We start from the raw sequence: 14,766 nt of genomic DNA, 5'->3' as shown, positions 1-14,766 counted from the left end.
AATGATGACAAACATTCCCCAATAAATTTGAAATTTCTTTGAATTATCTTTAAAAAAGTAGGGAATATCGATATCTTTAAATACCAAAATATTTTGATATGAAAAATTGCCATAAATTCAAGGGCAAGTCATCGGCAACTCTAGATAAAAAGTCTTAGGTTGATGTCCGAGTGGAAACAACAAAGCGAGGCGAGCTGTTACACGGTGTTTTGAGATGAATAGTTTAATATCTCGAAAGATGAGATTAACATGTCTTGGAATGCATCCAATTAAAGAACAAATGAATGTAAATAGTGCATTAAAAATCTTATTTTTAGAACTGCGCCAATATCCAGATACATTTTATGTCCACACATGAAAATACTTTATACACTAAGTTCTTAATTTAATTTCACCAGATCCTAAAAAGAATTCCACAAATTTTTTAAGTACTCTACTTCAACGTGATAAATTAATAATAACAAAAAAAAAAACACAAAACATCAAAGAAGAAAACAAAAAACAGCAAAACAGCAAAACCTGCTTTATCGCTTTGCCTCTTGAGGTCGCCGAAAGCCGCTTTTGTGTTCGCTTTCACTCTGTAATTTTCCGAGATTTACATAAGCTGACACATGTAGCTAGAAGTACCGTCATCTTATAGCATCGCTTTTCGCTACCACTCTGACATTAGCCTTAAATGCCAAACTGAGCCGAAATTAAAAAATTTTTGCTACAAAAATTATGAAACTCTTCATTTACAATTTTCGGTTCGAGAAATGGCGAAACCATCCCACAAACAGAAAAACTTTCAAACTACTCTATTTGAATACCATCAGCATCTATGACTTTATTATAGATAACTTAAGAATCAAAAAATATTATCAAAAAATCTTAAAATCAATAGTGTCCCTAAAATACGTGATTTCGGACCCCAAATCAGTCAAAACCAAACCGTACCCTCCTCTAAAACCCATCTATCTAAGATTTAGAAGAACTCCATCCTTCCTGTGAGCTAAATGTAAATATCAGAGATCCTTTGAGATATTTTATTGCAAGTAAAATATCATAAATTTAACACAGTACGTTATTAGACGAAACTGGTCATATAGTGTATTTTCAGGTCGAGCTTTTCAATTGCTAATCTTTTCTGAGCATATCTATGACAACTGTGGGTGATGGGTGGGTGGGTGTTTATATATAACTTTATTATTTACAGTGTAGCAAGCTTAAAGCTCTTATACAACGAAAAGCTGCATACTTAAATAAAAAAGTTCATTGAGCTTTATTTGTGTAGCTAACATGTATAAGAGTGCCAACACTTTATGTTATATGAGGGCAGGTCATGAATTATAAAAAGCGATAGGTGGGTGCGTGTGCTCTTTATGGACATTTGGTAGAATAGATGTTGAGCGATATTTTTTGGGGACAATTTGCAATCCATGCTATTTATTAATGCTGATAAGATCCTCAATTTGCATAGCTTTTAGAAAAGTTTCGCTTGTCTTATCCATTCAGCTTAAAATATTTGATTGGATATGAAAATTGATCACAATATTGAAGGACTAAAAAAGACCTTTCTGTTGGTGTATCTCAAGTAAATAATCAATAATAAGGGGTCTGGCTTCATGAAAAAATAAATATATTACAATCCTTATTTTAAACCTGGTTATGTCGAATATTCCCGAAAGAAAGTAGTACCAGCTTTCATTGGAGTATCTTGCAGCCTTTTAGTTTTAACTCTTTGGCGACAACTTTTGGAACTTTAACTTTTTGTAAAGCATGGTATATTCGTACTTTAAGCTCAAAGCTCTGGATCATTAAATACGTAAAATGTTCTTAAAGTGTTCTATAAAATGCATTGAATGTAGCCACAGTTTAGCTGTGATAACCTAACAAGTTTTTTTACTACTAGGCAATATTTACAAAGCTTCCATAAATGCTTCGGAAATCTGAAATGCATGAAAACAAGTTTTCCTCTCAACTTTGTGATTAACTACTGGAAAACTATTTGTTCATTAGTATTCAATCAGTGCATTTGCGGATTTCAAACGAAACTGTTGATTTTGCGAAACAAAAGTGAATTCGTGATTTGTTGACAAAGTGTGATTATATAAATATTATTTTGAACGAACAGCATTATATAAAAAATTTACAGAAAATATTTTCTACTATTTTGTTCTGAAACATTTTTCTGTAAATATACATAAGTACATAAAATTTAGAAATCACAAATGGCTAAACTAGCACTCGAGCTTCTCACACTGGAAAACAATGTTTTCAAAGCTTATCTCTTCTGGTCCGCAATTTTAGTGTTGAAAATGTTATTCATGTCGCTGTTGACGGGATTTATGCGTTTCAGGACAATGGTACGTAGAAGGTATTTTTCAAAGGTGAAAAACAGCAAAGTTAATGAAATAACAAAAATTCTAATCGCTTGGTCTCATTTTATGAAATTTAGGAATGTGATAATTTTTTATTATCCAATCTGGTCAGACTTTCCAGCCAGTCTTTCGCTTACGACTGATTAGATTATTGTCTAGATGTACACCCACAAAAAGTAGTCCAACGAGTCCACGACCTCTGTAGCCAAATTATAGGTAGATTTCTTCATATGATTACAACATTAAAATTTCTTAGAATATAAGGAATTTACAATGGGCAAAAAGTGGTAAGACTTTTTCTATGCCAAATAATTATAATTATTTATTATTATTAGTGTATAGTATATTCTTGTTTTTCTGAAGTACGTAAAGTGCATTCGTCGTTTAAGTCTATTAGAACTACATTCTTCACAATCATAATCCCGCCGTTTATATATGTACGTATATATGACCTTATAACAACTTTATCTCTGCTACTGTAGTTAACACAAGCTTTGTCAAATCAAACCGCCTTTTACTCTCGTTTATTCTATAATTATTTAATATTTTCAAATGTATATTTTATAATTTTTTTATTAAGCTATCACAACTGCAGCTCATACGCAAGCTAATCACAGTGATTATTGTAATGATTATTCAATTATATACATATTTATATACTATCAACATTCAACATTTTTTACTTAGCATTAATGGTTTGTTACTCGGCATTTACATTTCCATATGCGAGAAGTTTCCGATTTGCCTACCTCACCTTCTTTGTTTCTCTTGTTTCGTGTTTCTCGCGTTTCTTGGCTCTCTCGTGTCGACGCGATTACACTTATCGACAAAAAATGTATATATTTCCGAGCTTTAAGTGATGTATGGGTGTATTTATGTATATTATATTTATATGTTATCAAAGCAGGTGTTCGTTTCTACCATAAATGCCGGCCGGCGTACTCAGAAATGAAAAAAACCAGCAAAGCTTTCTACAAATATACGCATTATACATATATGTATGTATGTGTATGTATTATATGTTGAATTTTTTTTATGTACTTAAAGAAAATCATTTGTCGTTTCTCTAGCAAGTTTTACATATTTGTAAGGGACTGCAATTGATTAGTCGGTGTTAGTCACGTAAATATGATTTTTGCCACCAAAATAAGTCAACAAAGATGTTTCCATCAAATAATCATACTTAGCCACAATCTTTCTGATCTAGCTGATTTCATGTTTGAGCACATGATCTGTAAGATTAAGTTAAGATACTAAGACTGGAGATATTTAGAATAGAGCAGTTCATTCTTCTGATATCCAACGTGTCCTTTGTGGTATAGCAATTTTATAAATGATCACACAAGCTCAATTCTAATAGGACGACCTATAAAGATACCGGATAGTTTACTTAAGTCGTTTAAGAAATGGTGTTTCAGCTTTAGTGTCACAAAACAAACATTAAAGAAAGAAGTGCTAAGATGATTCCCTGTCACCTTATTTTATTCAAAGTACTGCAGCTGAGGTACTAATGGACCCTGTGACTGCCCTAGTGGTGCCCTTTTCTAAGCGTTTGCAAACCCTGCATAAGTCCCTATGGACCACGAATAGACTTTTGCTCTCGCCCTGGGTCAGTGCAGTAATAATGAAGTCAGTATCCAAGGGTATATGATAGTTCTAAGAAACTTTGTTTGCAAATCTCGATATACAGCTACATCTATTATTATCCATTTTTGTTCTTGTTCATAACGAGATAAAGTCGGTAACTTGCGTCTAACTACTAAAGAAAGAGAAAAATTCACCCTCTGGAAATGAAGAGCTTCTCATTTTTTTCGTTTTTTGAGATGTGTAGTAAAGCTCTCATGATGCGCTCGATTCCCTAGAAGAGAAATACCTCGGACCAATTCTTTATTGATTGTTTTATCGACCACTTAATTATAGAACGATTGGTTGGAATGTCATGTGTCGGGATCTTACCAAAGATAAAATATTATTCAGCCCATATTTTACAAGTACTTTCTCTATCAGAAAATCGAATAGGCGACTTTCGTTCATTTCATTTGAATGCTCAACTCTTGATATCTTTACAGACCTTTATCAACGAAGAGGATATACTCAACAAACGTCTCAAGGTGAAGTATAACGATCCAGATGTGGAGCGAGCACGCCGGTAAGCCCTTGAAATATGATTTTATTTGAGAAATTTTCACTTGTTTTAACACTTCTTTAGAGCACACCGCAACGATTTGGAAAACATTCTGCCGTTTTTCACCATTGGCTTCTTGTATGTGCTGCTAGATCCCAGTGCTGCTTTGGCCATCAATTTGTTCCGAGCCGTGGGCATCTCACGCATTTTACACACCTGTGTTTACGCCATTGTTCCAGCGCCACAACCGAGTCGACTCTTAGCTTTTCTTGTCACCGTCTTCGTCACCATCTACATGGCTTGTGAAGTAGCTCGAGCCGTGTATTAGGAGCGTCAATGTGAGGCAAAGACGTCAAAGCTTTCTTCTTAAAGTAAGAGTTAGACAAATAACGGGAATCATGTAGTCGATTGTAATATATAGTATAAGAAACTCGATCATTTTTATGCAAACATTTTTGGAAAGAGGTGTATTTTTAATAAAAAAAATATAAAAAAACTTGGAATTGAATATTTTTGAGATTCGAGTTTTATAGGAACAGCAGGAACGGTGAACAGTGAGACTTTAAGCTTCATTTAACTAAAAAAATTTAAATTCGGGGAAGTCGAAAAAAGTTACAGCTATTCAAAAATGAGGAAATAATGAAAAAATTCGCTAAATTTTGAAATTTATGTATAAAAAAGGGAAGAATGCCACGCAAGCCATCAATGAAATTTGTGAAGTTTACGGAGACGATGCTGTATCACTTCATGTAGGACAACAATGGTTTACTCGCTTCCGTTCTGGAAATTTCGATGTGAAAGATGTACCTCGCTCTGGATAAGATTGACCAGAACCGTTACATAAGCAGCCAACACATCGCTAAGGAACTTAACATTCATCATCAAATGGCTTTGAACCATTTCAAAAAGGATGGCTACAAAAAGAAGCTCGATGTTTGGATACCACATGAATTGTCTGTGAAAAATTTAATGGGCCGAATTAACATCTGCGATTCTTTGCTGAAACGAAATGAAATCGAACCCTTTCTGAATCGAATGGTAACAGGAGACGAAAAGTGGATCAAATACGACAATAATGTGCGAAAAAGATCATGGTCCAAGCGTGGTGAAGCTCAACAAATGGTCGCAAAGCCAGAATTGACGCTTCGAAAGGTTATGCTGAGTGTTTGGTGGGATTGGAAAGGAATCATCCACTATGAGCTGCTCCAGCCTGATCGAACGATTGATTCTACATTTTACTGTCAACAACTGATGAGATTGAAGCAAGCAATCGAAAAAAAGGCCAGAACTGATCAACAGAAAGGGCTTCGTCTTCCATCAGGACAACGTGAGACCACACATATCTTTGATGACTCATAAAAACTGGGAGAGATTGGCTGGGAAGTTTTGTTGCATCCACCATATAACCCTGATTTTGTACCATCGGACTACCATTTCTTTCGGTGCAGAACTCCCTTAATGCAGTAAAGTTAGCTTCAAGAGAAGTCAGTAAAAATTACTTGTCCCAGTTTTTCGGCGAGAAACCAGAAAAGTTTTACACTGATGGAATAATGTCTCTAGCGGAAAAATAGCAAAAAGTGGTCGATCAAAGTGGTACATATTTGGTTCATTAAAGTTCATTATAAATATAAAAAATAAGTTGAAGTTTGATTAAAACTACGAAAAGACTTTTTTTACTACCCAATGTTTTGCGCGAGATCATTTGATAACCTACAATAATTAAGTATTTTGTGTCTATGACTTCTGGTCGGCAGTTTTGGTTTTAAAAATCTTTATAATATTATAATAATTAGTATACATATGTATATATGTATGTACTATGTACAGAAATCATCAAACATCTTTATCTAAAATCATGAATATGCCACTTGGGACCAATACTGCACCGTCATCTCGTCAAGAGAACGCCGATATTATAATCGATTGACAAATTTTCGGTGATATTTGATATCGATATGATTACACCTAAAAGCTTATGTTAGTACATTCATATATTTATAGATTTTTTGATTAGAAACTGTGAAAAATACATAAATATTTATTGTATAAAACTCATAAATATTCTTGTATGTATGTACAATGTACAATGACTAGGCAAATATTACTCTGAGAACTTGCTCATCTTATGCTCTACGGGAGTCAAGCAAAGCAGATAGTAAATATGCCGCTAGTAAATATACCTACAACTCATATATACAGTAGTATGTACATATAAACTACTATCAAAAGCTCACTGGAGATTCAGCAAGTCAACGACAAATTTTTCAGAGTCAACTTAAAATTAGTTGGACAGTTGATTCCTAAGGCAATAGATCAGTAAATTTAACCGGTCGTAAATATTTTTATATTTTTCCAGAAAATTAAAGAAGTTTAGTCAAAGTAAAATGGCGGCAAAAGATTTGATATCGTTTGATAATGAAGTATTCAGTGCTTATGTCTTCTGGTCGGCAGTTTTGGTTCTGAAACTTTTGTTCATGTCATTGCTGACGGCAATTCAACGCTACCGGACAAAGGTACGTAAATCAGTGCAAGTATTACAAAAAATATTCATCAAAGTTAATTGATTTCTGTTAGATGTAGGTATGTATGATATAAATTAACGTTATTTTCTCTTATATGTAAGTATGTATGATATATAGCAGAAATTTACGTAAATTTTTAGCGAAAAACATGAATATTCATTATCTTGAAAGAAATACTGCACCGTCATCTCGGTTAGAAAGCGATGAGGTTAAAGTCGAATTGAAAATATTTTCAATTATATTTGCGTAGAGACTTAACCTATAAGCAAATGTTGGTAAGCAGTTTGTCATAAATTGTTTAGACTTTTTTATGATCCATTATGACTTTTCATGTGTACAATAAACAAATGCAAATGTAAATGTAAGTACTGTGTAAATATTAATGATATGCAAGACTTTGTACGCGTTCAGTTAAAAAATGCATTTACTGTTTTACACGCTCTCTCATTTTTTACTCTTAGGCTTTGAAAGCTTTGTTCACAAACACGATATACAATAACCTATATTTGTATGTACATATGTATAAGTATATGTACTCGTATACAATTTACAGCATAAGGCACGCCAAAAGCAAATATTTAACAGTAAAGGCTATTCACTTAGACTTGTCAATTCCTTTATATATCAAATATAATTTAAAAAGGTTAAAAATGTAAAGAGTTGCCATTGCACAGAATATTTCTTACTCTCATGTGAACGCATACATTTTACCACTTTTTAGGAAAATTTTTTTATGCGACAACAAAATTCAATAATATTAATTTTTTAAAATATTTTTATTTGTATTTTGAAATGTACAAAAAATTTTTTTTGTTTTCGTTTTTTACATTTTTAATATATATTTTTTTTAAATAAAAGTAGTCCCCAACAAAAAAAAGTAGTTCACTGGTAATGGTGATAGCGGCTGTTCATGTTGTCTGAAATAAAAAAATCGAATGGATTATTATTCAGTAGTTCTGCGGCTATCGTTCCTACCAAATATAATCAATTTCATTAAAAAAAAATTGTCGAACTTCAAAAAAAAGTCACGAAATCTTGTTTTTTCGTCAAAAATCGTTTAAAAAAAATATGAAAATATTTTCGAAAATAAACAATTCTGGTAGGGACGATAACTATAAATGAGTAGAAGAACATATGTAAATTTTAAAGCAATCGGTTGAATACTTTTTTTAGGACCATGACAGTTTCAGAAAATGATGATTCGAGAAAAATGCGTTTAGAAACGTAGCAGCTGCAGACTTGTCATGGCGCCTGGTAGACAGTCGCTTACGACACGTCGGCGACTATGAGCTGTAACTTATGAATTTCGGTCTGAATTTTTCACAAACTATAAAAAAAATCGATTTTTCGAAGTGATTACATGAGAATACCCCCTTAACAAAACATTTCATTATAAAAAAGTCTCAGCTTATAGTCTTTTATAAGATCTTTTATAAAACATAATAATTATGAAATAAAAAATGGCAACAATTTCCAATTTAGGTTTTATTAATTCATAATAAACTTCCATCAAAATTATTATTCATAAATTTTTTTTTCTAATTCCTTCTGGATATTATAAATGCCTTTAATAACTATCTCTCTTAGTATATTTCTTTACCTTATTCATTCTTATGCTTATATCTCCAAAAAATATGGATATTCTCAGCTAAAAAAATATGAAAAAAACCACTAACAATTTATGAATGTAAAAGTACAAATAACAGAAAAATGTTCGCGAAAAATACGATATGAGTTTTCCAAGTCTCTTTAAAAATTAACCGGAAATTCCTTAAGACGATGCCATGTTAGCTTGACTTTAAAATTTTAATAGAGATTATTTCAGCTGAAACGTAAATTTAATAAAGTTTGATCATTCGACAACGCTCCTAAATGTAGGCAATAGTTCACTCTCAATCGATTAAAATTTTCCATATAAATTTTATTAAATTGATTAGAAAGAGAAATAAAAAAGAAATCGTCAACAAAATTAAGTCTGTTGGCTGAAGAAGTGGAAGTACAATAGTTACGAGAACACTCGTTCTCCAGAGATAAATAGAGCAATCATGTTATTTATACTTCCGACTATTGAGGATTACGAAATAACATAAAAAACGTTAGTAGTTAGCGATTTAAATTGTTTACTACTGAAATATTTTTGACTGTAATTTAGTGCTAATATGAGTTAGTGCTTATATCTGAAACTAGTTGTCCACAAAACCGAAGTCTAAATAAGTATTTTGCAACACTCACTCAATCCGAAACACATTTTTCGTCTTTGCAGACCTTCGCCAACCCCGAGGATTTGATGGACAAACGTCTTAAAGTGAAATTCGATAATCCCGATGTTGAACGCGTGCGCAGGTATGTAAATAAGTGCATTTGTTAATCTTATGCTATAAACGGCTTTTGTATACTTTGACCTTCAGAGCTCATCGTAATGATCTGGAAAACATTTTGCCATTCTTCGTGATTGGTTTCCTCTACGTGCTGATCGATCCAACCCCTGGTCTGGCCATCAATCTCTTCCGCGCTGTGGGTATTGCGCGCATTGTGCACACAATTGTCTACGCTGTTGTTGTTGTACCACAACCAAGTCGCGCATTGGCATTCTTCGTTGCTTTGGGTGCAACAGTCTACATGGGCTTCCAGGTAGTGATTGCCGCCTTGTAAAAATGCCTTCTGTACTCTAAGCTATTATTTTCACTCTGTCGAGGGTTTATTGTAATACTTCATAATACTAATTAAATTAAGAAATTTGTACAATAATTTTTTGTAGTTAAAAAATTGTAAAAAAAATTTCTTTCAAAATAATAAAAAATTATTATACACATATATTGATGAGAAGTGTATTTAAATAAATATACATGAAACTTAAAAGAATTATTATAAATGGTTATCACAACCTTTGACGCCAAAAATAACCACATTATCATAGTTACTTACAGTGGGACGAACTTGCGCATTATTACAAAAAAGAAAGAAAAATAAAACTGATTTGAACACATTTTTTTCATAAGATCTGGTGCGTTTCTGAAGTGGTTGTTGTTAGCAAAAATACGAAGGTTGCCTCTTATATCGGGATCACTGAGCAAAAAGAAATATTAATATTCGAAAATCGCTTTGTTGCCTTTCAGCTAATTTTTTAATAAGATATATACACTTTTTCATGCATTTGAACCAATTATCGAAGCAGTTTTGGCACTGATTGAAGTATCTTCAAAACCTCTTCATGTGTCGACCAATGTTGACATCAATCAATCAACACGAGCATTTTTTCGGGATCCAACGTGAAAGAAGTTCTTTAACAGTCAAATTTTCATACAATATTGAATGTTTGCTGGTCCCACTAATGCCTATAGTTTTCTCAATCTCACGATGGATGGATGAATGGACAGGTACCGCTGCATGGCTAAATCGGCTATATATATATATATATAAATATATATATATATATATATATAATACAACAGCGCGCCAGTGATCCAATGGGATATTCCAAGTAGCCAGGTCCTTCTCCAGCTACAGAGCTGGAGTGTTTTCGTTTCTAAATAGACTTTTTTGACAGATCACCCGTGAGTCGTGTCAAGCTGTCATGTCATTTTTGTTTAGTATTTCATCATAGAAGACTTACGCCTGAATAACGTTTACAAATCGTTCAACTTTATTATGAAAATTCGAGTTCTGTACATATATATATAATGTGTTTCAATAGACTTTTTTGATAGCCTTTCATTCAACTTAACGTTTACAAATGGTCAACTGTAAATAATCGGCCTTTCATTCAACTTATGGTCAACATAATCGGCTTACTGAGCATACCATTCGCAACGCCATCACCCATCTTGAGACCCAGCATTCATTACTGGATAATATTCGACCAAATAGACGACGTCCAGCACGCAGTGATCAAAAATATAGCAGCCATAGCTAAGAGTGCACACGAAACCGTGAAGAGTCGATTCGGCGCCGTTCGCTGAAATTCGAACTGACATATGGAACGAATAGGCGCATTTAAGGTCGAGATCTTAAATTGAGAGCGTACAAAATACAGTTTGTGCAAGAACTGAAGCCGCTCGACCTTCCCAGGCGACATCGCTTAGCCTTATGGGCTCTTGAAAAGTTCCAAAAAATCCGAGCCAAATTTTGGTCACCGAAGATCACATTTCTGGCTCAATGGGTATGTAAACAAGCGAAATTGCCGAATATAGCACGAAGAGCAACCTGAAGATATTAAAGAACTACCATTCCATCCAGAAAAAACAACGGTTTGGTGTAGTTTGTGGGCCTGTGGAATCATCGGTCCTTATTTCTTCAAAAATTAAGCCAGTGAGGACGTAACCGTCAATGGTGACCGTTATCGCCCTAGGATAACCGACTATTTGCCTGAAATTGAAGTTCGTTATCTCGGCGACATTTGGCTTCAACAAGACGGCGCCACTTCCCACACATCGCATCAATCAATGGATTTATTGAGAGAACACTTCGGTGAGCAGATAATTTCACGTTTTGGGCCGGTCGATTGGCCAGCAAGATCGTGTGATATCATACCGTTAAACTTTTTTCTATGGGAACATAATGCACCCTGTTCAGAGCTCAAAAATCGATTAACTAAAATTTCGCACGACTTTTTCAAATCAAAAGAGGAGGAACCTAATATAAAGTAACACTTGGGATAATATGTTGTTATTGATAACGTTTTTGTATCAGTATACAAGGAAATACTTATCGATTACTAAATTCATTCATTTTTTTCAACTTCATCTAGATGCAAGTATGGTTTTATGACGTAAACGGCTGTTGTAATCTTGCATTCTATTATATTACAATTATATTCTTATATAAATATGTTATCAAAATCTCACTGCAGATTCAGCGAGTCAACGACAAATCTTTCAGAGTCAACTTACTACAATTAGTTGGTCAATTGACTAACGCGGTAGATCAGTAAATTTTACCGGTAGTAAAATTTTTTATATTTTTCTAGAAAATTAAAGAAGTTTCGTTAAAGGACAATGGTGGCAAAAGATTTGATATCATTTGATAATGAAGTATTCAGCGCCTATGTCTTCTGGTCGGCTGTTTTGGTTTTGAAACTTTTGTTCATGTCATTGCATACGGGTAGGCTCCGCTTCAAAACACGGGTAAATCACTGAAAATTGTAACTAAATGACATACATACATACATAGACAGACAACCAATTGTGCTAACGAAAAGTACTGTGTTCGGAAAATGTGTGTTCAAAAAATAACGAGGGCATGCTAAAATTTCGCAGCTTTTTCGTGAATTCTTGGCTAAAACCAATATTGTAACGATACCCAAGCCTCCATAATCTGTTTTTTCTTCTTTCAAAAATAAATATAACCTTAAAGGACCGCTGCTTTACAAGCGGACATATGCGCTTTTCATGTCAGTTTGTAAAGAAACGGCTCTTTAAGGTTATCGCTGTTTTTGAAACAGGAAAAAGCTAAACGAAACCATGTCTGCCGAATATGGAGGCTGGAAAAGCAAAATCCTTTCGGGCTATCGCAAAAATTGAGTTTGAAAAGTGTTTCGACGATTGGTAGAAGCGCTTGCATAATTACGAATAGGAACAACTTTGTAGACAACAACATTCGCGTAGACGAATGAATAAATATTTTTTTTGTAACAACAATTCCCGTTATTTTGAACACACCTCGCTTATATAATGTACAGGAATTTGTACACCTTAAGCCATAAAATAGTATATTTAATGTTTTACATGCTTTGTTTTTTTACTTTCGGACTTTGGTAGCTTTCATTCAATTAGAGTTACAAAAAAATCGATTTAAATCGCTTATATATATATGTATATAGAAATTGACTGAGTAAGATAATCCAAACGCAAATGGTTAACTGTAATATTCACTTAGAATTCTGCATTATTATAAAAAAATTACATTAAAAAAAATGTATTAAATGCAGTTATCACTTGTGCAGTGTTGCCACTACACACAATTCATATTAATAAAATATGTATTGGGTAGTCGAAAAAGTATTTTCGTATTTTGTCAAAAGTGAAAAAAAAGTTACAGCTGTTCAAAAATAATGAAGAAATTCGCTATATTTTGAAATTTTTTTATTTTTAAGGAAAGAATGTTACGCAATTCCCCGATGAAATTTGTTAAGTTTACGAATACGATGCTGTATCAATTCGTGTAGCGCCACAATGGTTCGCTCGCTTCCGTTCTGGAAATTTCGAAATTTCGATTTATACTGATGAAAGTTTTACACTGACGGAATAATGTCTCAACCGAAAAAATGGCGAAAAGTGGTCTACCAAAATGGTACATATTTCGTTCATTACAATGTAAGAAAAATAAGTTGAAGTTTGATTAGGAATACGAAAAGACTTTTTCGACTAACTGAATATAATAATTATTATTCGGCTATTAATGAGTGTTAAATAATACAAAATGTATTCAAGCTTAGCATTTGGAAAAATTGTTCACTGCATTGTTTACATATGAAACTAACTATCCTTAAAACTTAAACGTTCACACAACATTTGTATCTTAATAGACCTTTCAGAATCCCGAGGATTTGATTAAAAAAGGTTTTAAAGTGGGATTCGATAATCCCGATATACAACGCGTGCGCAGGTATGTAAGTAAATAAACCTTAAACCATAACGCTCTTTACTATTTTTCGACATTCAGGGCACATCTCAATGATCTGGAAAACCTTTTGCCATTCTTCGTGATTGGTTTCCTCTATGTGCTGATCGATCCAGCCCCGGCTCTGGCCATCAATCTCTTCCGTGCTGTTGGCATTGCGCGTATTGTACACACAATTGTCTATGCTGTTGTTGTTATGCCACAACCCAGTCGCTTAATAGCGTACTCGATTGGTTTGAATGCAACAATCTACATGGGCTTCCAGGTAGTGATTGCCGCTTTGTAAAAATGCCTTGTGGACTTTGAGCAATGATTTTCACTTTCGAGGAAAACATCTTATGGAAATAAAAAAAAGCTGTCTATACAAGCACTTGACCTTGACATATTGGTTTGTGAGGCAGCTAGATATACTCAATTGGCGATTACTACTATTTAGCAGCTTTTGGTAGGGAGAAAAGGCCGTGTGCAAAATTTCAGACCCAAATCAAGAGTAATTATTACAATAAGTATACTAAATTAATTAAAAAAAAATCACAATAATTTTTGGTTGTTAGCAAATTTTAAAAACTTTCTTTCCAAATTGTGAAAAATTTTATATGTTATGTGTGGGAGGTGCGTATAAATAAAAATAACGGGTGATTCAAATATAGGTACATTTTTAATAAACTTTGTTTGACAGACAGCGTGTGAGTCCTGCCAAGCTGTCGTTTGTATTGAGTATTGTTTGGCATTTCATCGGGGAAAGACTAACGCCTAAATAACGTTTACGAATCGTTCAACTTTATTACGAAAATTCACGTTTTGTATAGAATGTGTTTCGCGAGAATCGCTCAACTTAAGGTCAAGGTAATCGGCCTACTGAGAGTACTATTCGCAATACCATCACCCATCTTGAGACCCAGCATTCATTATTGCATAATATTCGATCAAATAGACCACGTTCAGCACGCAGTGAAGAAAATATAGCAGCCGTAGTTGATAGTATATACGAAGACCGTGGAAAGTCGATTCGGTGAATTTTACCAACGTTTTCGAGCCAAATTTTGTTCAGCGATGAGGACTATTTCTGGCTCAATGGATATGTAAACAAGCAAAATTACTATATTTGGGACGAAAAGCAACCTGAAGAGATTCAAGAGTT

General features: G+C 33.6%; 4 protein-coding genes across 5 annotated transcripts in view; 3 read left to right on the top strand and 1 right to left on the bottom strand.

Moving 5' to 3' along the window:
* The window catches only part of LOC126758732 (polyhomeotic-proximal chromatin protein), a 174,721-nt gene that overhangs the window by 146,588 nt on the left and 13,367 nt on the right, over positions 1 to 14,766 (bottom strand).
* LOC126758739 (microsomal glutathione S-transferase 1-like) lies at positions 1,999 to 4,833 on the top strand. The gene is made up of 3 exons (XM_050473112.1): positions 1,999 to 2,345; positions 4,430 to 4,509; positions 4,570 to 4,833. Exons 1-3 carry the CDS (start codon positions 2,211 to 2,213, stop codon positions 4,811 to 4,813), a joined length of 459 nt encoding a protein of 152 aa, XP_050329069.1. The 5' UTR covers positions 1,999 to 2,210; the 3' UTR covers positions 4,814 to 4,833.
* LOC126758740 (microsomal glutathione S-transferase 1) lies at positions 6,757 to 9,821 on the top strand. Its single transcript, XM_050473113.1, has 3 exons — positions 6,757 to 6,998; positions 9,271 to 9,350; positions 9,416 to 9,821. Exons 1-3 carry the CDS (start codon positions 6,870 to 6,872, stop codon positions 9,657 to 9,659), a joined length of 453 nt encoding a protein of 150 aa, XP_050329070.1. The 5' UTR covers positions 6,757 to 6,869; the 3' UTR covers positions 9,660 to 9,821.
* On the top strand, positions 11,872 to 14,006 carry LOC126758741 (microsomal glutathione S-transferase 1-like). 2 transcript variants are annotated; one of them, XM_050473116.1, is made up of 4 exons: positions 11,875 to 11,946; positions 11,998 to 12,130; positions 13,531 to 13,610; positions 13,668 to 14,006. In XM_050473116.1, the coding sequence occupies exons 2-4, from the start codon at positions 12,002 to 12,004 to the stop codon at positions 13,909 to 13,911; spliced, it is 453 nt and encodes a 150-aa protein (XP_050329073.1). In that variant the 5' UTR covers positions 11,875 to 11,946; positions 11,998 to 12,001; the 3' UTR covers positions 13,912 to 14,006. The 2 variants fall into 2 exon arrangements, with proteins under 2 accessions (XP_050329071.1, XP_050329073.1); XM_050473114.1 differs by having other exon boundaries at positions 11,872 to 12,130.

This window comes from Bactrocera neohumeralis, chromosome 5, assembly GCF_024586455.1.
Source record: "Bactrocera neohumeralis isolate Rockhampton chromosome 5, APGP_CSIRO_Bneo_wtdbg2-racon-allhic-juicebox.fasta_v2, whole genome shotgun sequence".
In the NCBI taxonomy this organism is placed as follows: Eukaryota; Metazoa; Arthropoda; class Insecta; order Diptera; family Tephritidae; genus Bactrocera; species Bactrocera neohumeralis.
This window is presented reverse-complemented; position numbering and strand designations above follow the sequence as displayed.